Raw genomic sequence first — 21,927 nt, 5'->3', positions numbered from 1 at the left:
TTTTGCGTCACCAACAGGCTCTTGAACAACTTCTATCCCCAAGCAATACGACTGATAAATAGCTAACAAAATAGCTACACGGACCAAGTTTATATTGTATCTTTATTGACCTGTTATTTCAGTATTTGCAGTATTCTCTATGCACACTCAAAGGGCCCTACACACTCACACACACTGTCACTCCAACACACACACACAAACACTCACTCCATTTTTTTCTCACTCACACATACATACATTTATACTGACTCTACACACCCGCACACCCACTCATATGCAAGCTGCTGCTACTCTGTTTATCTTATATCCTGTTGCCTAATCACCTTACCCCTATACATATCTACCTCCATCACTCCAGTATCCCTGCAAATGTAAATATGGGATTGGAACTGACTTTTTAAATATTTCCTGTATATAGTATGCTTACTTACTTACTTTATTGTGTATTTCAAATGTCTAATTCTTATTTCTCGTGTTTTTCTTTTTCTTTTGGAGTAATACATTGTTATTAATTATTGCATTGTTGAGTTTTGAGTTTGCAAGAAAGGCATTTCACTGTACGTGTGCATGTGACATTAAAACTTGCAACTGAAACTGAAACTGTAGGAAGCAGAAAGTTAAGAGCAGCTCTTCTGATATGCTCTGTTTTCTGGAGATATTTTTCAAAAATGTTTATTCGAATTACAGCATTTACATATACTTCATTTAGAAGACGCTCTTAGCCAGAGTGTCAGCATACATTTTCAGAACTTTTTTGTACTGATCCCCTGTGGGAATCGAACCCACAACTGTGGCGTTGCAAGCACCATGCTCTACCAACTGAGTCACACGAGACCACCAAAGATGGAGATTGAAGATCAACGACAAACTGAATTTTTTATGTGTTTTTTGATGTATACGTATTTCAGAAAATATCTACTGCAATAGCGTGGCTGAATGTCACTATTACCATTCACAGGACGCAAACAGACTTTTACAATTCTATTTGATAAAAAAGGCTCAGACTATACAGGGAATAAGCTGCCCTTTCGGAGACAGTCTAGGACAAAACAGGAGCAAAGGAATTGAAAGAGGCATCTTGGTCGTCCAGCCAGATGGCGGAGACAGGAGTGTCTGTCTCTCAGAACGATAAAGTCCAGATAGAGAGAGAAGCCCAGTAGGAGTCAGAGCCAGCACAGATAACACTGACTACTGAACAGATGGCTACTCACCCCTCCGAATACACCTGTCCTGTCCTGTCCTCCTCACACAGATACAGGAAGTGGAAGGCTTTTGAGGTGTCATGCAACGCAAGGCATAAAAATGGATGTGTACCAACATAAATGTCTGTCGACGAGCTGGCAGGTTGCCAGGGACAATGCAGGTCGGACAAGGTTCTTGAAGGTTATATACTGACTGGATGTGAGTGGGTGTGACTTGGAGTTTTGACTTCTTGTTCTATAGGAGTAAATGAAAGATTGGTTAAAGCGGCGAAGTATGTAAATCCAATCCATTAGTATGTGTGTGAATGTTGTAGCTATTGAGCGACTCGGTGGACCGATGAAATATAAATAAGTGGGAGTTGACACATGAAGCCAATAGTTGAAGGCAACTCTGTATACGAGTGTGCGCGCGCGTGTGATGCCTCAAATCAGTATTTAAAAACGAGCATCAGTGTCTCTTTGAAAAGCTAATCTACAGTCATACAGCACTCTCTCTCTCTCTCTCTTCTCTCTCTCTCTCTCTCTCTCTCTCTCTCTCTCTCTCTCTCTCTCTCTCTCTCTCTCTCTCTCTCTCTCTCTCTCTCTCTCTCTCTCACACACACTTTGTACAAGGTTAAGACAGAGTTAGCCTATATATAATTTAGTCTTTGTGCTCTGGGTAAAGGCTATGCTTGAACTCCTTTGAGGTGGACCCAGTGTTGTGGTAAACCCTAGCAGACAGATGTGAAGCTTCCAGCCCCTTTGACCTCTGCTATAGTCCCCAGGGAGACAACAACACACACTGCCTGTAATTATCTACTAAACACACACACACACTGTAATTAACTAGCTGAACAGATGCCTGCTTATTCAATATCAGCCCTGAAAACTAAATCATGACTCTATAATAACCTTTTTACTCAGATTTTAGGAAATCTGACTAACTCAAGAAATCATTGTTGTTTTGGTCCAAAGCGTGACTCAGTGGTCTGTTCTAGCTTTTAGCCACGACCAGTAGAAATCAACTAAGAGGGCCGGGCTAGTTCGTTACTGTACATTAGCAGGATGTTAAGAGTGATATCAAATGAGAAAATTCTCCAAACCGAAGTCAAAGACAAGCAGGGGATTGATCTTGTTATTCAAGCCTGCTGCTATGTGAATATCATGTGCCTCGCTGCAACTGGATAAGCTCCATAGAAAGAGCCCTGTGTTAACAGCTGAGGGAGACAGAGGGACAGACAGAGTAATAAAGCCAGACAGACAGGGAGAGGGAGAGAGAGAGAGAGAGAGAGAGAGAGAGAGAGAGAGAGAGAGAGAGAGAGAGAGAGAGAGAGAATGAGCAAGACAGAAGAGGAGAGGGACTGCATGACAAAAAGAAAGCTAAACTGAGACAGAAACACATTTACAACATAGAACTACTGTAGCTGTAACAAGACCTAGTTTGCTTGTGTATATTTTCCGCAAGCTAGCCCAGGAGACCTGTTATATTCTACGTGCTAAGATCCCAATCTGGAAATGTGTTTGTTCGGCGCCAAAAAATATCAGACTACCCACTGTTACAAAACTCTGGGTTTTGCTAAACCATACCCCATGATGCCTCACAAATATACAGCTGGGGATGGAAGCAGAGGAAGCATCATCTATGATGTTGAAGAGAGAGACTAAAAACAAAAAAAGAATACCAGATATATAATGTAGCAGCGATTCGCATTACTCATGTTTCATGTTTCATGGGGGAACTACAAAGAGAAGGAGAGAGAGAGAGAGAGAGAGAGAGAGAGAGAGAGAGAGAGAGAAGAGAGAGAGCGAGAGAGAGAGAGAGAGAGAGAGAGAGAGAGAGAGAGAGAGAGAGAGAGAGAGAGAGAGAGAGAGAGAGAGAGAGAGAGGAGAGAGAGAGAGAGAGAGAGAGAGAGAGAGAGAGAGAGAGAGAGAGAGAGAGAGAGAGAGAGAGAGAGAGAGAGAGAGAGAGAGAGAGAGACTTCCTCTGCAACACTTTAGCCATTCTGGATGAATACCATTGTATACAGTCCTACCCCAAGGACCACAACACACTGAGACACAAAAAAGTAGCAAAGACGGAAACTGCTAATTTTATGTAAACAATAAATCCTCTTTCTCTCATTAAAACAACAGAAGCAAAGAGTCTTCACAGATGGAACAAATAGGTTGAAATATACATTTGAATCCCTCTCTCCATTCCTCTGCAGTTGGTTGGCCGAGCCAAACCGTGAGACCTCTCGTGAGGAAGAAGGATGTTGATTTATTGGAGCATCACCCAATGGAGGCCTGTTCTGGTCCAGCTCCAACCTCCAACCCTTCCTCCAGCCCCACAGAGAACAGGGTTTATGGGCAGGCAACAGACCAGACGTCAGCCAAACCCAGGGATAAATGTGTACTGTGTAAATCTGCAGAGCCGCACAAATTAAATCAATTACATGTTCCTCATCTGATATAATGAATATGATGAACATGGATTCAAGAAGTATTGACGCTGTGAAAATAGATGATATAAATCTCCCACTGTATAATCATTTACATAACTTTTCCTATCCTCTCTTCTACTGTACTGCTACCGCCCAAAAGGGACCAGAAATCATGACGACAGGACAAGATTTGGCTGTGGCTGTTGGCTGTGTTGACTTCATGCAGTAAAGCTTCTAATAGAACAGATGCAAAGTATATGTACACACTAAGAAAAGAGGGTTCCTCAAGGGTTGTTTGGGGAGGGTGATGGTTCTATGTGGAACAATAATTACTCATAGAACACTTTGAGGACTTCAATGGTTCTTTGCAGTTCAGAAAAGTGTTCTTTCCTCATTAATGATAACTAAAATGTAGGCGGCAGAGGCTCATTAGAATATTTTGGTGCGTGGTTTTCACACAGCTCTTTTTTGTGCAACCGTGAGTGAGAGTGTCATTCCAGTTGATCTAATATGTTATGTCATTACATTTGAAATATAACTATGTTTAGTGATGGTGTCTTGTGAAAGACTCATGTATGGCTTTGAGTCAATTGAAAACAGTTAACTAAATCAGTGGTTCTCAATTCTCTCCTCAAGAGCCCCCAAAATGTTCCGGGGCAAACACACATGCTTCGACATGTCAAATACAACAATGATAACACTTAAGGAATTTTACCAATATAATATGCCTAACCAGAATTTAAAAAATGGTTATTCAAAGAACCTTTGAAATTAAGACAGGTTATTTGTAGAACCATTCTCCATAAAGGTTCTATAAATAACCATAGGTTCTATATAGCCACAAAAAGGGTTGTAACCATAGCGGAACTCTTTTTTGGCTCTTTATAGAACTATTTAGAGCCCTACGAGCATGGTTCTTTATAGAACCTTCAAAAAAAGGTTCCATATAGCACCAAAAAGGGTTCCACTCTGGTTACAAGCCAATTAACCCTTATTTGGCATATACAGAGAGCGAGAGAGAGAGCGAGAGAGAGAGAGAGAGAGAGAGATACAGCCTTATTCTTAAATTGATTTGTTTTTTTCCCCCTCATCAATCTACACACAATACCCCATAATGACGAAGCAAAAACAGGTTTTAGAAATGTTTGCAAATGTATTAGATCCTTTACTCAATACTTTGTTGAAGCACCTTTGTCAGCAATTACAGCATCGAGTCATCTTGGGTATGACGCTACAAGATTGGCACACCTGTATTTGGGGAGTTTCTCCAATTCTTCTCCGCAGATCCTCTCAAGCTCTGTCAGGTTGGATGGGGAGCATTTATGCACAGCTATTTTCAGGTCTCTCCGGAGATGTTAGATCGGGTTCAAGTCCGGGCTCTGCCTGGGCCACTCAAGGACATTCAGAGACTTGTCCCGAAGCCACTCCTGCGTTGTCATGGCTGTGTGCTTAGGGTCGTTGTCCTGTTGGAAGGTGAAACTGGAGCAGGTTTTCATCAAGGATCTCTCTGTACTTTGCTCCGTTCATCTTAGCCTCAATCCTGACTAGTCTCCCAGTCACTGCCGCTGAAAAACATACCCACAGCATGATGCTGCCCCCATGCTTCACTGTAGGGATGGTGCCAGGTTTCCTCCAGACATAACACTTGGCATTCAGGCCAAAAAGTTCAATCTTGATTTCATCAGACCACAGAATCTTGTTTCTCATGGTCTGAGAGTATTTAGGTGGCTTTTGGCAAACTCCAAGCGGGCTGTCATGTGCCTTTTACTGAGGCGTGGCTTCCGTCTGGCCACTCTACCATAAAGGCCTGATTGCTGGAGTGCTACAGAGATGGTTGTTCTTCTGGAAGGTTCTCCCATCTCCACAGAGAAACTCTAGAGCTCTGTCAGGGTGACCATCGGGTTCTTGGTCACCTCCCTGACCAAGGCCCTTCTTCCACGATTGCTCAGTTTGGCCGGGCGGCGAGCTCTAGGAAGAGTCTTGGTGGTTCCAAACTTCTTCCATTTAAGAATGATGGAGGCCACTGTGTTCTTGGGGACCTTCAATGCTACAGACCTTTTTTGGTATTCTTCCCCAGATCTGTGCCGCGACACAATCCTGTCTTGGAGCTACATTGACAATTCCTTTGACCTCATGGCTTGTTTTTTGCTCTGACATGTACTGTCAACTGTGGGACCTTATATAGACAGTTGTGTACCTTTCCAAATCATGTCCAATCAATTGAATTTACCACAGGTGGACTCCAATCAAGTTGTAGAAACATCTCAAGGATGATCATTGGAAACAGGATACACCTGAGCTCAATTTTGAGTCTCATAGCAAAGGGTCTGAATACTTATGTAAATAATGTATTTCGGTTTTTTAATTGTAAAAATTTGTTAAATTTCTAAAAACCTGTTTTTGCTCTGTCAATATGGGGTATTGCTGAGGATTTTTATTTATTTAATCCATTTTAGAATAAGGCTGTACCTTAACAAAATGTGTGTCACGCTCTGGCTCCGGGACTGTGTATTTTGAGCCAGGGTGTGTTCATTTGGTTGTGTTTGGTATTGGTTGTGTTGTATTTGGTTGTGTTTCCTTGTTTGGTCGTGTGACTCCCAATCAGTGGTAACGAGTGTCAGCTGTCGGCTCGTTATCTCTGATTGGGAGCCATATTTAAACTGTCAGTGTTCACCTTAGTGTTGTGGGTTTTTGTTCCTTGTCAGTCATTGTAACTGAGGACTTCACGATTCGTCATTGTTTGTTGTTTTTTTGTAGTGAGTACTTTAATTTAATAAAGTCATGTTCGCTCAACGCGCTGCGCTTTGGTCTCCCTCATTAGACGATCGTGACAGAAAAACCCACCTTAACCAGATCAAGCAGCATGAAGAAGAGAGAGGATGGACTTGGGAGCAGTTGAGTAGGAGTCTCGACTGGGCCAAGCCAAGAGAAGAGGAGAGAGGTTGGACTTTGGAGCAGTGGGGTGATAGTCTGGCGAGAACGATGGAGGCCTGGTCCACGAAGAGGAGAGAACCCCAGAAAATTTTTAGGGGGGGGCTCACGACGTCGGACCAGCAGGAGGCCGCGATAGAGCGGTCCAGTGGGTTGCCGGAGGAGGCCGTCGGGTTACGGGGGCCACTGGTCGAAGAGGGGATGGAGGAAGTAGAGGCACGGCGAGAGGTACTGGCGTGTGTTGCCAGTCCGGTCCGGCCCGTTCCAGATCCCGGTGTAGGGCCAGTGGTGTGTGTCCCCAGTACAGTCCGGCCCATCCAAGCTCCCCGCACCAAGCCAGTGGTGTGCGTCGTCAGCCCTGTCCGGCCCGTTCCTGCTCTCCGCGCCAAGTCTGTGGTGCGCGTCGCCAGCCCTGTCAGACCCGTGCCTGCTCTCCGCACCAAGTCTATGGTGCGTTTCGTCAGCCCTGTCCGGCCCGTTCCTGCTCTCCGCACCAGGTCTGTGGTGCGCGTCGCCAGCCCAGTCCGGCCCATCCAAGCTCCCCGCACCAGGTCAGTGGTGCGCGTCGCCAGCCCTGTCCGGCCCGTGCCTGCTCTCCGCACCAAGTCTATGGTGCGTTTCGTCAGCCCTGTCCGGCCTGTTCCTGCCACTCGCACCAAACCAGGGGTGCGAGTCGCCAGCCTGGTCCAGCCCGTTCCTGCTACTCGCACCAAGCCAGGGTGCGAGTCGTCAGCCGGATTCTGCCTGTTCCTGCCACTCGCACCAAGTCAAGGGTGCGAGTCGTCAGCCGGATTCAGCCCATTCCTGCTACTCGCACCAAGCCAAGGGTGCGAGTCGTCAGCCGGATTCAGCCCATTCCTGCTACTCGCACCAAGCCAAGGGTGCGAGTCGTCAGCCGGATTCAGCCCATTCCTGCTACTCGCACCAAGCCAGGGATGCGAGTCTTCAGCCTGGTGAGGCCTGTTCCGGCTCCACGCACCATGCAAAGGGTGCGTATCGTCTGCCAGGTCCGGTCCATTCCTGCCTCACGCGCCAAGCCAGGGGTGCGCGTCGGCAGTCCTGATCCAGCTAACTGGATCAGATCGGACTGGGGGCACTACGGGGGGATTGTAGTAGGGTGGTGGTCAAGCCCGGAGCCGGAGCCGCCTCCGAGGAGCAATACCCACCCAGCCCTTCCCTATTTGGGGTGTAGGCGCGGTCGGAGTCCGCGCCTTTAGGGGGGGGTACTGTCACGCTCTGGCTCCGGGACTGTGTATTTTGAGCCAGGGTGTGTTCATTTGGTTGTGTTTGGTATTGGTTGTGTTGTATTTGGTTGTGTTTCCTTGTTTGGTCGTGTGACTCCCAATCAGTGGTAACGAGTGTCAGCTGTCGGCTCGTTATCTCTGATTGGGAGCCATATTTAAACTGTCAGTGTTCACCTTAGTGTTGTGGGTTTTTGTTCCTTGTCAGTCATTGTAACTGAGGACTTCACGATTCGTCATTGTTTGTTGTTTTTTTGTAGTGAGTACTTTAATTTAATAAAGTCATGTTCGCTCAACGCGCTGCGCTTTGGTCTCCCTCATTAGACGATCGTGACAATGTGGAAAAAGTCAAGGGGTCTGAATACTTTCCGAAGGCACTGTATATAGAAATGTGTGTGTATAAGCTACAGCATACATTTAGCTAGACAAAAGAGTGGGAGGAGATGGACACACATACACACAAAATATATACCGTACCAGTCAAAATTTGGACACACCTACTCATTCAAGGGTTGTTCTTTATTTTTACTATTTTCTACATTGTAGAATAATAGTGAAGACATCATAACTATGAAATAACACATATGGAATTTGTAGTAACCAAAAAAGTGTTAAACAAATCCAAATATATTTTATATTTGAGATTCTTCAAATAGCCACCCTTTGCCTTGATGACAGCTACGCACACTCTTGGCATTCTCTCAGCCAGCTTCACCTGGAATGCTTTTCCAACAGTCTTGAAGTTCCCACATATGCTGAGCACTTGTTGGCTGCTTTTCTCTGCGGTCCAACTCATTCCAAACCATCCCAATTGGGTTGAGGTCAGGGGATTGTGGAGGCCAGGTCATCTGATGCAGCACTCCATCACTCTCCTTCTTGGTCAAATAGCCCTTACACAGCCTGGATGTGTGTTGGGTCATTGTCCTGTTGAAAAACAAATTATAGTCCCACTAAGCCCAAACCAGATGGGATGGCATATCGCTGCAGAATGCTGTGGTAGCCATGCTGGTTAAGTGTGCCTAGAATTCTAAATAAATCACAGACAGTGTCACCAGCAAAGCACCCCCACAACATAATACCTCCTCCTCCATGCTTTACGGTGGGAATTACACATGCGGAGATCATCCGTTCACCCACACCGCATCTCACAAAGACACGCGGTTGGAACCAAAAATCTCAAATTTGAACTCCAGACCAAAGGACTAATTTCCACCGGTCTAATGTCCATTGCTTGTGTTTCTTGGCCCAGGCAGGTATCTTCTTCTTATTGGTGTCCTTTAGTAGTGGTTTCTTTGCAGCAATTCGACAAAGAAGGCCTGATTCACACAGTCCCCTCTGAACAGTTGATGTTGAGATATGTCTGTGACTTCAACTCTGTGAAGCATTTATTTGGGCTGCAATTTCTGAGGCTGGTAACTCTAATTAACTTATCCTCTGCAGCAGAGGTAACTCTGGGTCTTCCATTCCTGTGGCGGTCCTCATGAGAGACAGTTTCATCATAGCACTTGATGGTTTTTGCGACTTCACTTCATGTCTTAATGTGATGATGGACTGTCGTTTCTCTTTGCTTATTTGAGCTGTTCTTGCCATAATATAGACTTGGTTTGACTGATTGGCTCAAACGCACTAAGACGGAAATACATTCCACAAATTAACTTTTAAGAAGGCACACCTGTTAATTGAAATGCATTCCAGGTGACTACCTCATGAAGCTAGTTGAGAGAATGCCAAATGTGTGCAAAGCTGTCATCAAGGCAAAGGGTGGCTACTTTGAAGAATCTCAAATATAAAATATATTTTTATTTGTTTAACACTTTTTTGGTTACTACATGATTCCATATGTGTTATTTCATAGTTTTGATGTCTTCACTATTATCCTACAATGTAGAAAACAGTCAAAATAAACAAAAACCCTTGAATGAGTAGGTGTGTCCAAACTTTTGACTGGTAGTGTATAACTCTTATTTTGTATTTTATTTTTGAATTTAATATCATATCTGATGTTGTTCTTGTTTATTAATGTTCTATATTTGGACCCCAGGAAGAGAAGCTGCTGCATGTGCAGTAGCTAACGGGAATTATAATAAACTAAACTAAACTAAACACTTGCGTGCGTGCGTGCGCACACACACACACACACACACACACACACACACACACACACACACACACACACATCAGGTTAAGTAAGTTGCATTGCAACTTCTAGAAGTGACATAGCCCTAGTGTGCGCTATATGGGAGGTAAATGGAAGAGAATGAATCACAACAGCCAGTCTACAGTGATGCATACTAATCGGTATTTAACCCACGGAGAAACTCAGGGCCTAGCTAATGACATCCATCTGGAGGAGGTGTGTATGTGTGTGTGTGTGCGTGCATGTGAGTGTGTATGTGCGTGTCCTCTGTGGGTGTATGTAGATGGCAGGGTCATTGTTTCCACCCCACGCTCTAATCCAGGTAGACGGTAACATCGCTGTTTTTCTGTGCATTAAATTATGAAGCACAGATAGGAACGGATTCATATGAATTATATGAAAGGAAACTAAGCCGGGAAATATTTCATATACACATGTCTTGACATCAAACAAAGATGTAAACCGATAATAATGTATATAACATGGCAGAGGTACAGTATGCATGGGTGAGGCTGGGTAGTTCCAATAGAATGCAAGGCCTTTTGGGTTAGAGAATGAAACTGGCCACATCAACCAAGGGGGTGGAGGTGGAAGGGTGAAGAGAGAGAGAAAGAGAGTCAAATCAAAATTAAACCAAATCAACGTTTATTGGTCACGTACACAGTTTAGCGGATGTTATAGCGGGTGCAGCGAAATGCTTGTGTTACTCTGTGTGTTTGTATGTGAGAGAGAGAGAGAGAGAGAGAGAGAGGGAGAGAGGGGGACTATACTTGCGTTCTAAATAGTAAGTATTTTGGGTATGCGAAAATAGAAAGCTTTATAGCATGTGAAATTTCAAAAATGTTGCATACTTTAAATGCCAGGATGTCATACTCATTTAGGCTTTTCATCTAGTAGAATTCATTGCACATTAACATTTACATTTACATCATTTAGCAGACGCTCTTATCCAGAGAGACTTACAAATTGGTGCATTCAACTTATGATAGCCAGTGGGACAACCACCTTTATATATATTTTTTTTGTTTTCTTTTTTTAAAATATTTTTTATATTTCTTTTTATTTCTTTTTTTTATGGGGGGTGGGGGAAGAAGGATTACTTTATACTATTCCAGGTATTCCTTAAAAAGGTAGGGTTTCAAGTGTCTCCGGAAGGTGGTCAGTGACTCCGCTGTCCATTAAGGAAGAGAATCGCCTTTCGAGACCCACGTGTGTTTGACAACAGCTTATAACCACATGGCTGGAATAATGGCTGGAATAATGGCTGGAATAAACGCAACTACGCATTAGATTACACATTCTCAGTATGGACGAGCCTAGTATGTTGATATTTGGTGCTTACTAAGTTAGTTTCCACTAAACAGTGCATTCTAAATAGTATGTAGTACCATTAGTACACAGTAGGTAATCATAGGCAAGACAGATTTCGGACACGGCCACAGAGAGAGAGAGAAAAAGAGGTAAAGAGGGAATGAGAGAGGAAAGCAGAAGAGAATGATGTATCATTGTTGACTCAGCAGAAGGAGCCTATTGGTCTGTGTATGGAGGGATGGTGATTGGTGGATAAGGGGTTGGATATAGTTATATAGAGAAGCTTTATAAGGGTAAGAGGTTAGATAGAGTTGGATAGATAAGATTAAGCGTTATATAGAGCTAGATTGATAAGATATAGAAACTGTTGTACTGTACCTTTGGGCTGGCCGCGGCCCAACGTGACGAACCCAGAAGAGATGAAAGTATGAAGGTCGTGACCCCCACTGCTGCGGATGCTCTCCTTCCCGTAGTGGAGACCTGCAAGAGCCAATCACAGAGTCAGAAACCTGGTGTAAACCTATAGGGACATCGAGGAGGAGTCTTCCAAAGACTGCTTACTTGCAAAGTTTCTCTTTTTGACTGATGTAATAAATCTTTGGTCTACCGACTTTCATCAAAACCTTTTGAATCACCTGAAAGCAGCAGATACTTCAGATTACTTTGATTCTCACTATCACTGTTGCTATCAGAACCCCTTGATCATTCTCTCTTTAAACTACAAAATGGAAGAAAACTAGTCTTCAAATAAATAAATAAATAATAAAAACATCCAAATAAAAAGCAATATATTTGATCTACTCACAGGAAAGAACCCAATCATGCTTCACTTACCAGAGGTTGCCATAGCTGCAGATATCATGTCTTAGGCCTACTGTATGTCTCGCCTGTATTATCCTCCCATTCCATTACCATGGTAATTGTGTTGCGAGCACTCACACACACACACACACACACACATACACACACACACACACACACACAATATCATACCCGATCCTTCCTGTCTAACCTTTATCATGGGTAGGCCATGTTCCTGACCCTAGAAGACAACCTGTGAATCTAAAGGACCTCTTCAAACCCAATCCCCTTCTCCTGATTCCTTTCCCAACTCATTAAGATGAGCTAGTGTGAAGCGCCGCCAAGGAAAAGGCTATGCATTACGAATTTATTGTCCTTGATATAAGGATACGTGACTTTCACCTCCAATGATCACCTTATGCATGTGAAAGATGTATAAGGAGATAGAGAGGTACCTTTTACACGTGCTAACTTTTTTCTTTTTTTTCGTACCTTCTCTAGTTCCCGGTTCTATATTATTTTGTGAGCAGAGAATGTAAATAATCGGATAATTTCATTATGGAATGAGAGGGAGAGATGTGGTGTTGTGTAGTTCGGAGAGACTGCAAGGTTATTCAACTCCAAGGGCGATTAAGCTTTACCACAGTGAGACAGGCAGGGGTAATTTACATGGGATAGTGATTTTATAGCATTGTCAGCTCCCTATCTACTGTGGAGTAGACATGGTGACATGCACATCATCTTTATCATGTACTGTATGTACTGCTCTCTCTCGCTCTCTCTCTCGCTCGCTCTCTCTCCTTCGTTCTCTCTATCTCTCTCAACCTCTCCTGCAGAGTAAGCTCTCATCCTTTGTAACAACCAATCTACCCATGTTATACTGTGCAATACTTATTTTTCATGTCAGAATTGTTGATCACTCATGAAACCAATGGGTTAAACACTGTGTTACCTAGAACACAGTAGTGAATGCATTATGTCATTATGCAAAATAGCTTCTAATTAACAAGAAGTAACTGTAGGATGCTACACTTAAAGGTCTTCATAAGATTAATTACACCCTCACTCCTGCAACGCCACCCACATACCTCTCACATACACACACAACCACGCACACACATACACAAACACACATGTGCATGAGCACATTCATGCTCTGACACACACAACACAGGAACACACAGGAGCACAGACACACACACACTCTGGGTTCAGAGGTCGTGGTGCATAATAAGTGTTAATGATGAGAAGTAGCTGCTGGGACAATTAGCCTGCTCTCCATGATGCTGTGGTTTGACACAGGTGCACATAGGAGGTGGTTTATACTAACCATGTTGACATAGTCAGCATTGAAATACTCCTCTTTAAATGGAGGAGTTGATTATCAAATCCACAGGGAGGGAGAGAGGGAGGGAGGTCACTGAGGAGATGTTATAGCCGTGCAGTTTTAGGATTAATTGGTGGAAGATTAGGAAAACAGAAAATGTAGAAAAAAAATGTGCAGACTGAATCTGATTATGAAAAGTGCCTATCGGTGAACCATATCTTAATTAAACTAATTAAATCATAGTTTAATGCTCTCTGAGCAATAGACACACACGAACACACACATACGCAGAGAGTGAGACCCACACCCATACACAAATACACACATATACACGCACACGCACATGCACATGCACATACACACACACACACACACATACACACACACACATACACACACACACATACATACACACATACACACACACACATACACACTCACATATACACACACACGCACATGCACATACACACACACACACACACATACACACACACATACACACACACACATACACACACACACATATACACACACAGCACTAAAGAGCTGTGGGAAATGTCCCAAGGTCATATCAAAACAAAGTTGCGTAAAAAGCAAGAAGGTTAAATGGTTGTCATGTGAATATAGTCACCATTAGCTGTTTGTTTATGCAGCAGAGTCATCATTAGACTTTGAATGTCAGAGAAACTGTTGTTGTTGTTGAGTCACAAATAGGACCACTGACCCTAAGATGTTAGAATATGGATACTGGACACAGTGAAAACAGATATTCTCCACACTACAATAAACATAACTTCATCTATTCATACTGGACTTAATTCACATTTTTGAACAACAACCAACATAATAAAACTATGTTTGCAGTGTAATGTAAATGTTTTTCCCTGTGAGAGCTGTATGGGTCAAAAAAGCATTATTCAATGAAGTTTTCTTTCTTTTTTTCTCTCTCTTTGTTTCTTTACTTCAAACCTAGAAGTATGTTTAAGGTCAAATCTACTCAAGCCCTCTAAAAGAATCAACTTTCAAGGACTTTTCCTTGTTGTGGCTGCAGGGTGTATAATGTTTACTCCCAGACCTAAAAACAGGCTCTGAAACGTACAACTCAAGCAGAGTGGATGCCAATATAAATAGCATGGTATCCTATTCTGCTGTCTGCACGGTATGCTCCAGGATCTGTTTTTAAGAAATGTATCATTCTAAAAATGCCCGGACGGCGGGACAGGTTTTTTTTAGCAATGCACCAAGGATATCTGTGACACGCCCCACCTGCATTCATAAATACTCTGAGTGTATTTTTAGGAAAGCGCCTAAAACTACGGTAAGAAAATCATCTGTTTTTTGGCAAAGTGGGTTGTATTGTTGTGACGGGGAAAACCACGGCATTCCATTTTAGGATCAGAGGGGATGGTGACGTCATTTTATCTCTTGGCTCAGTTGGAGAAGGTCCTCTTAAGCCTTTCCAGACCTTTAGCTGTAGCTATACCTGGTTAAAGAGGACTCTGGGCCATCTGATTTAAGAGACCTGAGTAGCTAGTCTTGGAAGGCTTCAGTGTGTGTGCAGGGATTATTTTTTTATTTCATTCTCTTTCTTTTTTTCTTTCCGTTCTACATGTTCTATCTATCTAACTGTGTCATCCTCAGTAGGGACATCTCTAACAGAAAGAAAACTTCTCCTCAGGAGTACTGCTGTATTATACTGGATGTGCATTTGGCCACACATGAATATGCATTTTCGTGGTGCTATACCACCGATCCTGATCCCGTTAGTGCATAGAATAGCAACTCCCAATTTATACACACACATTACCCACGCCTTCTCTCCTCTGCCTGTCACTGCCTTTCATGTCCAAGACCACAGGACTGCCTGGTCCACAGTGTAGGGAGAGCCGGCCTGGGATGGGATAAGCTAGCTTACATGATGAGCTACGTTCACTAGCTAACACTAACAACAACTGTGTGCAGGAAGGCAGGCAGACAGAGACACAACCAAACAGGCAGACAGAAAGGTATAGAGAGAGAGAGAGAGAGAGAGAGAGAGAGAGAGAGAGAGAGAGAGAGAGAGAGAGAGAGAGAGAGAGAGAGAGAGAGAGAGAGAGAGAGAGAGAGAGAGAGAGAGAGAGAGAGAGAGAGAGTGATGCTTGACCTCCACTGAGTATGACATCCCACAAGGTCACAGTGAGCAGTGCAGCCAGTCGGGTGGGTGCATTCTCCCTGTGCCCTGCACGGCTTGTTGGGCCACAGCATTAGGACTAGATTGATACAGTGAATCAGGGGGACAGACGGGGCCGCTGACTGGGAGTAGACTGGGGTCGACAGACTGGGGTCGACGTGGCCCACCCCGCTCTGCAACGCAAATGAGCTGGTCTGAAACCTGACACACTTGTCTAGCCTGCACATCTGTTTGTCTGTCCCGCTGTGTGTCTCTGCATGTCTTTTGTCCAATGCGAGTGGATTTTTAGGACTTTCTCTGTCTGTCTGTCTTCCCTTTCTCTTGTTGTGTTTAGGTACGGAAGTACGGGTATTCGGATACGGCCACAGTCTCTTCCTCTCTTAATCACATTTTTTTCGGACTTACTGTGTATCTCTCAAACACCTTTCTCTGTCTGTCTGTCTGTCTTCCCTTTCTCTTGTTGTCTGTTTCTTCCTCTCTCTCAACTCAGACCTGCCTCACACTCCCAATCCTGCAACCACAAACCTTTCTCATGTTTACTGTGTCTCTTCAGAGATTCCATAACCCAGATTTACACCCCCTGTCAGTGGTGTTCTGTTCCCACTTCCCAGCCGTGTGGTTGAATCCCATTCCCCTGCGTGCTGAAGCGGTCACAGTCCCGCTGCAGGCTCTGTGTGCCAGGGTGTCATCCTTGGCTGATTCACCCACTGAACCACTCAGCGTCCATCGTTTCCACCCTGCCAGAGACGGCCCGCCCCTGTTCCCTCGCCAGCCACAATTATCTACACTAACAGGGCCTCTTTCTGTCTTTCTTCCCCTCTCTCTCTGCTGTCTCTATCCCTCTCTTTCTCTCTCTCCCTCTCATTCCCACTCTTGCACAAATCGGATGATTATGGGATGTTAACATAGGAGATTACACCACTGACAGGGAGAGCAGCATGCCGTAGACACACAATGTGTGCACTCTTACACAAAGAAACTGTATAAACACACAATGGGAGACACACACACACTCATTCACTAAGACCACTGACACATATCAATTCAGAAACAGTCTCATGCAGATGATTAAGCAGGTCAAAGTCATGAAGCATAATGATGATGCACCAACACATTCACACACTTCACACAGTATTCCTATACCTCTTCACAAATGTGCCTATTGCTGCCACTTCACCAATTTGTCTTTGAAGATATGTACCCAAAACAGTAGAATATATGTACCATACTATAAAGGTAATGTACCGTGGTTGGACTTGGACTGGTGGACAGGGGTGTAGTGGTTCTTGGAGGAGGTTCGTTGGGGAGTGTTGTCTTTGGGAGAGCCGTTCATCGCTGCAAAGTTCTCACAGTCGTACTGAGATATGGGAATGGGCCCCTGCTGCCTCAGGATGTCTGCAAGGGCCCTGGGGACACACAGAGAGAAAACGTCTGATTTTGATAACATTTTGGGCACCAAAGGTCACCAAAGGTTACTACTATTTAGCTTACTTCTCCAAGCATCTACACTACACTCCAAGGTGAGTGAGTGTTCTTGGCACTGAAAAGTTATAGAGAACCCTTAATAAAACAGTAGAGCTATAAAAAATATACTAATACGCAACAGAAACAGAAACAGAGTTGTGTTTATGAGAAGCAGTTATAATTAGGTTGAATTGTAGTGTTTTTCAGGCCGACCACAGGTGAATATGAAGGTATGGTACCCTCGGGGATGAGAAGGAGAAGGAAGAGAGGGGATGGAAAAACTCAACAGCATCATGAAAGAAAATAACAAAAAAACATGTTTTTTTTCTGGCAGCAAAATCAAATTATGTTTGCATTGCTTCGGTTGCTCAAAGCCTTGTGCATGACATATACAGTGGGGGAAAAAATTATTTAGTCAGCCACCAATTGTGCAAGTTCTCCCACTTAAAAAGATGAGGGAGGCCTGTAATTTTAATCATAGGTACATGTCGACTATGACAGACACAATGAGAAAAAAAAATCCAGAAAATCACATTGCAGGATTTTTCATGAATTTATTTGCAAATTATGGTGGAAAATAAGTATTTGGTCAATAACAAAAGTTACTCAATACTTTGTTATATACCCTTTGTTGGCAATGACACAGGTCAAACGTTTTCTGTAAGTCTTCACAAGGTTTTCACACACTGTTGCTGGTATTTTGGCCCATTCCTCCATGCAGATCTCCTCTAGAGCAGTGATGTTTTGGGGCTGTCGCTGGGCAACACAGACTTTCAACTCCCTCCAAAGATTTTCTATGGGGTTGAGATCTGGAGACTGGCTAGGCCACTCCAGGACCTTGAAATGCTTCTTACGAAGCCACTCCTTCGTTGCCCGGGCGGTGTGTTTGGGATCATTGTCATGCTGAAAGACCCAGCCACGTTTCATCTTCAATGCCCTTGCTGATGGAAGGAGGTTTTCACTCAAAATCTCACGATACATGGCCCCATTCATTCTTTCCTTTACACGGATCAGTCGTCCTGGTCCCTTTGCAGAAAAACAGCCCCAAAGCATGATGTTTCCACCCCCATGCTTCACAGTAGGTATGGTGTTCTTTGGATGCAACTCAGCATTCTTTGTACTCCAAACACAACAAGTTGAGTTTTTACCAAAAAGTTATATTTTGGTTTCATCTGACCATATGACATTCTCCCAATCCTCTTCTGGATCATCCAAATGCACTCTAGCAAACTTCAGACGGGCCTGGACATGTACTGGCTTAAGCAGGGGGACACGTCTGGCACTGCAGGATTTGAGTCCCTGGCGGCGTAGTGTGTTACTGATGGTAGGCTTTGTTACTTTGGTCCCAGCTCTCTGCAGGTCATTCACTAGGTCCCCCCGTGTGGTTCTGGGATTTTTGCTCACCGTTCTTGTGATCATTTTGACCCCACAGGGTGAGATCTTGCGTGGAGCCCCAGATCGAGGGAGATTATCAGTGGTCTTGTATGTCTTCCATTTCCTAATAATTGCTCCCACAGTTGATTTCTTCAAACCAAGCTGCTTACCTATTGCAGATTCAGTCTTCCCAGCCTGGTGCAGGTCTACAATTTTGTTTCTGGTGTCATTTGACAGCTCTTTGGTCTTGGCCATAGTGGAGTTTGGAGTGTGACTGTTTGAGGTTGTGGACAGGTGTCTTTTATACTGATAACAAGTTCAAACAGGTGCCATTAATACAGGTAACGAGTGGAGGACAGAGGAGCCTCTTAAAGAAGAAGTTACAGGTCTGTGAGAGCCAGAAATCTTGCTTGTTTGTAGGTGACCAAATACTTATTTTCCACCATCATTTGCAAATAAATTCATTAAAAATCCTACAATGTGATTTTCTGGAAAAGAAATTCTCAATTTGTCTGTCATAGTTGATGTGTACCTATGATGAAAATTACAGGCCTCTCTCATCTTTTTAAGTGGGAGAACTTGCACAATTGGTGGCTGACTAAATACTTTTTTTCCCCACTGTATCTCTACAGCATAACCTTTGCTGCTCTATAAATATTGTTCCTGTTTTTTAGTTATTTCACACCCGTGTTTTGCAGTTAGGTACTTTATCATTGGATTTGGTGTGGTGCAGACGTGTCAAGCAACTATAATGATACTTTAACCTTAACGTGATACATTATTTACTGTCTCTAGATTACTCCTGTGTTGAGTCATACATGTATGAAAGAACCATGCGTCATAGAGGGAGAGTACAATGTTTGTCAGCGGTTGCTCATCGATGTCTGCTCTCCAACATGTGTTGTCCACTAGTGGCAAAGCCCAAAGGGAGCCGGGAAACAGCTGAGAAACACACAGAAGCTTACACACATAACTACAAACAGCTACTTGGTGGAAATCTCCAACATAATGCTGATTTACCCATGTCAGTTCACCACTACAGGCTGAGAATGCACACACCACCACCACCACCACCACCACCGAGAGAGTGTTGGTGTTGGTATGATAGGTGTTATGGGACTGGAATAGAGGTTATTTTATTTTATGGTCTATGACAGTCAACTGATGACAAACTGGTTTGACTTGACTTATCAAAGGCCTTGACATTTTATGAGTATTTTACAAGGAAAATGTGCATAGACATTATGTGTCTGGATTTATCCGTTAAAATGTTAAGTGATGATGCACCATCAGTGCTCTCCATATTATTACATTGGCTTGACTTTATGATGCAGAAACCAGATTTATCACAACATCTGCAAAGAAACACTTTTAAAAAAACATCAAATATGCATCAGTAGCATCAGTAGGATCATACCCTCACCCACACACCTGATTTGCCAGCCAAAAAGACAGCCTACCCAAACAATTTAAATGTTTCCCTTTGAACACCTCTGCAATTAAACCTCCGTAGGTTTGCAGTGTTTCCCATCGCTGGGGTTCGGATCAAAGAACCATACAAAAGGGTTCTTTATAGAACGTTTAGGGGTGCCATATATGGAGCAAGCAGAGCCAGAGCCATATACAGTGGGTCCGAAATGATTGACACTCTTGATAAACATGAGCGATGACTGTATAAACAAATAATTCAAATACTGAGCTATATTGTATGCTCAAAAAAATGGGGAAATGTTATTATTTTATAGTAATACAATTGCTCAGAGAAAGAGATTTGTTTTTTCTCAAAAAGGTATGGGTCAAAATAAAGAAAGTAGTCCAAAGTTTAGTATTTGGTCCCATATTCCTAGTACGCAATGACTACATCAAGCGTGACTCTACAAAATGCATTTCCTGTTCATTTTGGTTGTGTTTCAAATTATTTAGTGCCCAATAGAATTAATGGTAATTATTATAATGAATGGTCATTAAGGATTATCCTTTATCATGGTAGCATCCACATTCATGTAGAAGTGTTTAGAAACATATTATATTCTTATTTACAATAAAGGTGACTCCAAAATGACACAATACATTATTTACCATTCATTTCTATTGGGCACAAATCTAATCTAAAGCACATCTAAATCACATCTAAAGTTAATGTTTTAAAAGTATGAGAATAGCCATAATTCATACACATAGAAAGGGACCCATTCATTTCAGACATAACAATTGACATGTGACACCTCACAGTAGGCTGAACTATGACCTCTGACCCATAATTGCCATGTAGTAACATAGTCAGTCTACTGTACAACTCTGTTCCAGGTGCGGCTAGTGTTCTTTGTTCAAGTGTCAGACCTCTTGGTATATTGGCTTAGACAGCTGGGGGTTGTAGATACGCTCCATATTAGCTAGGCTATATTATATGGAAAACTGAAGATTTCAATTTACAGGTTGATGATCCATAACATATTTTATACTGCATGCTAACATGATTTCATTACAGTATTATATGTTTAACGACATTGCCATTTTTCTCTCAAGACATTAAAGACCAGATCATTTTGCGGCACACATAAGAGGGGGCTTTGCACCCAAGCAGGCATGTATATTAATTAATTCATTCATTCGGACTTACCTATGGATATTCATTTCCTGAGGGGGCTCTGTGGCTTTGTCATAGGCAACTTTAGCCGAAACTCCCACCACTAAAATAAAAGCTAGGATCCCACAGGTGATGTACACCGCAGTGTTCGTCTGGTCCATACTCGGGTCAAAAGGCTGTCCTGTCGAGGCTGGCGACGGGGCTGGCGTTTTCACCCAGTCCGGCGTGTTGTAGTTTTTACAGCTTGACTGGTCTACTCTTTTTTCTTTTTCCTGGCAGCAGAACCGCAGGAAGCAGGACCCGCAGCAGTAGCGGTGAACCGTGTTGTTACACGCAAACTCTCTATCAAATTGTCCGCTCACGTCGTAGTAACCGGTACACATATCGTAGTCCTTGGTCGTGTTCTTCTGCGGCGCAGCGGTGGGGACCGCCGCGGTGATGTTGGCTTCTTTTGCCTTGGGAGTCCGCTTGGTCTCTGTCTTCACTTTCTTGCCCCCAGTTGCGGCGCAGAAAATGCTCAGAGGATTCAGGTATATGAGGAGCAGCAAAAGGTGCCGTATCCCCATGGTGTGTCTAACTTGTCAATTAACTTCCGACGCGACGCTTGTGTTCTATTCTGACTTGGTACTTGAAGTGAATGTGATAGGGCTCTCAGTCTGACAAGACTGTTGCAACCCTGGCATCCGCCACTCGCGTTGGTCCCCTCAGTATCGATACTGTTACCATACTGGGTAGAAGAGTGAGTATCATCAGTATCGAAGACGCCATTAGTTAAGTTTATCATTAATAGCAGAGCTTCTGCAACCCATTGCGCTCTGATAGAATGAATCGTCATTCACTGAACTGCATGTCTTGGTTGCGCTCTAGTAGGACAGTCGAGTGCAGGGGACTCTTTGTGCTTTCCGCCCGGTTGGAGGTGCTGAAATCGGCCGAGTGTCGCTGTCCAATGTCCTGATTTCTGTGGAGAGCCTTGAGTC

At 43.5% G+C, this 21,927-nt stretch overlaps 1 protein-coding gene across 9 annotated transcripts in view; it reads right to left on the bottom strand.

Moving 5' to 3' along the window:
- The window catches only part of LOC311100403 (protein shisa-6-like), a gene marked incomplete at both ends in the record, with an annotated part of 66,571 nt that extends 45,055 nt beyond the window's left edge, over positions 1 to 21,516 (bottom strand). For all 9 annotated transcript variants that reach the window (XM_084141294.1, XM_084141295.1, XM_084141296.1 and 6 more), the window contains 3 exons: positions 11,603 to 11,704; positions 16,771 to 16,931; positions 20,984 to 21,516. In XM_084141294.1, coding sequence (XP_083997420.1) covers positions 11,603 to 11,704; positions 16,771 to 16,931; positions 20,984 to 21,516 — 796 coding nt within the window. The remainder of the gene's footprint in view (positions 1 to 11,602; positions 11,705 to 16,770; positions 16,932 to 20,983) is intronic.
- Positions 21,517 to 21,927: the final 411 nt, after the last annotated feature.

The sequence above is a fragment of the Coregonus lavaretus genome, assembly GCF_964263955.1.
Source record: "Coregonus lavaretus genome assembly, chromosome: 25".
NCBI classification, from domain to species: Eukaryota; Metazoa; Chordata; class Actinopteri; order Salmoniformes; family Salmonidae; genus Coregonus; species Coregonus lavaretus.
Note: the sequence above shows the minus strand (reverse complement) of the source record. Positions and strands in the feature narration are given on the sequence as shown.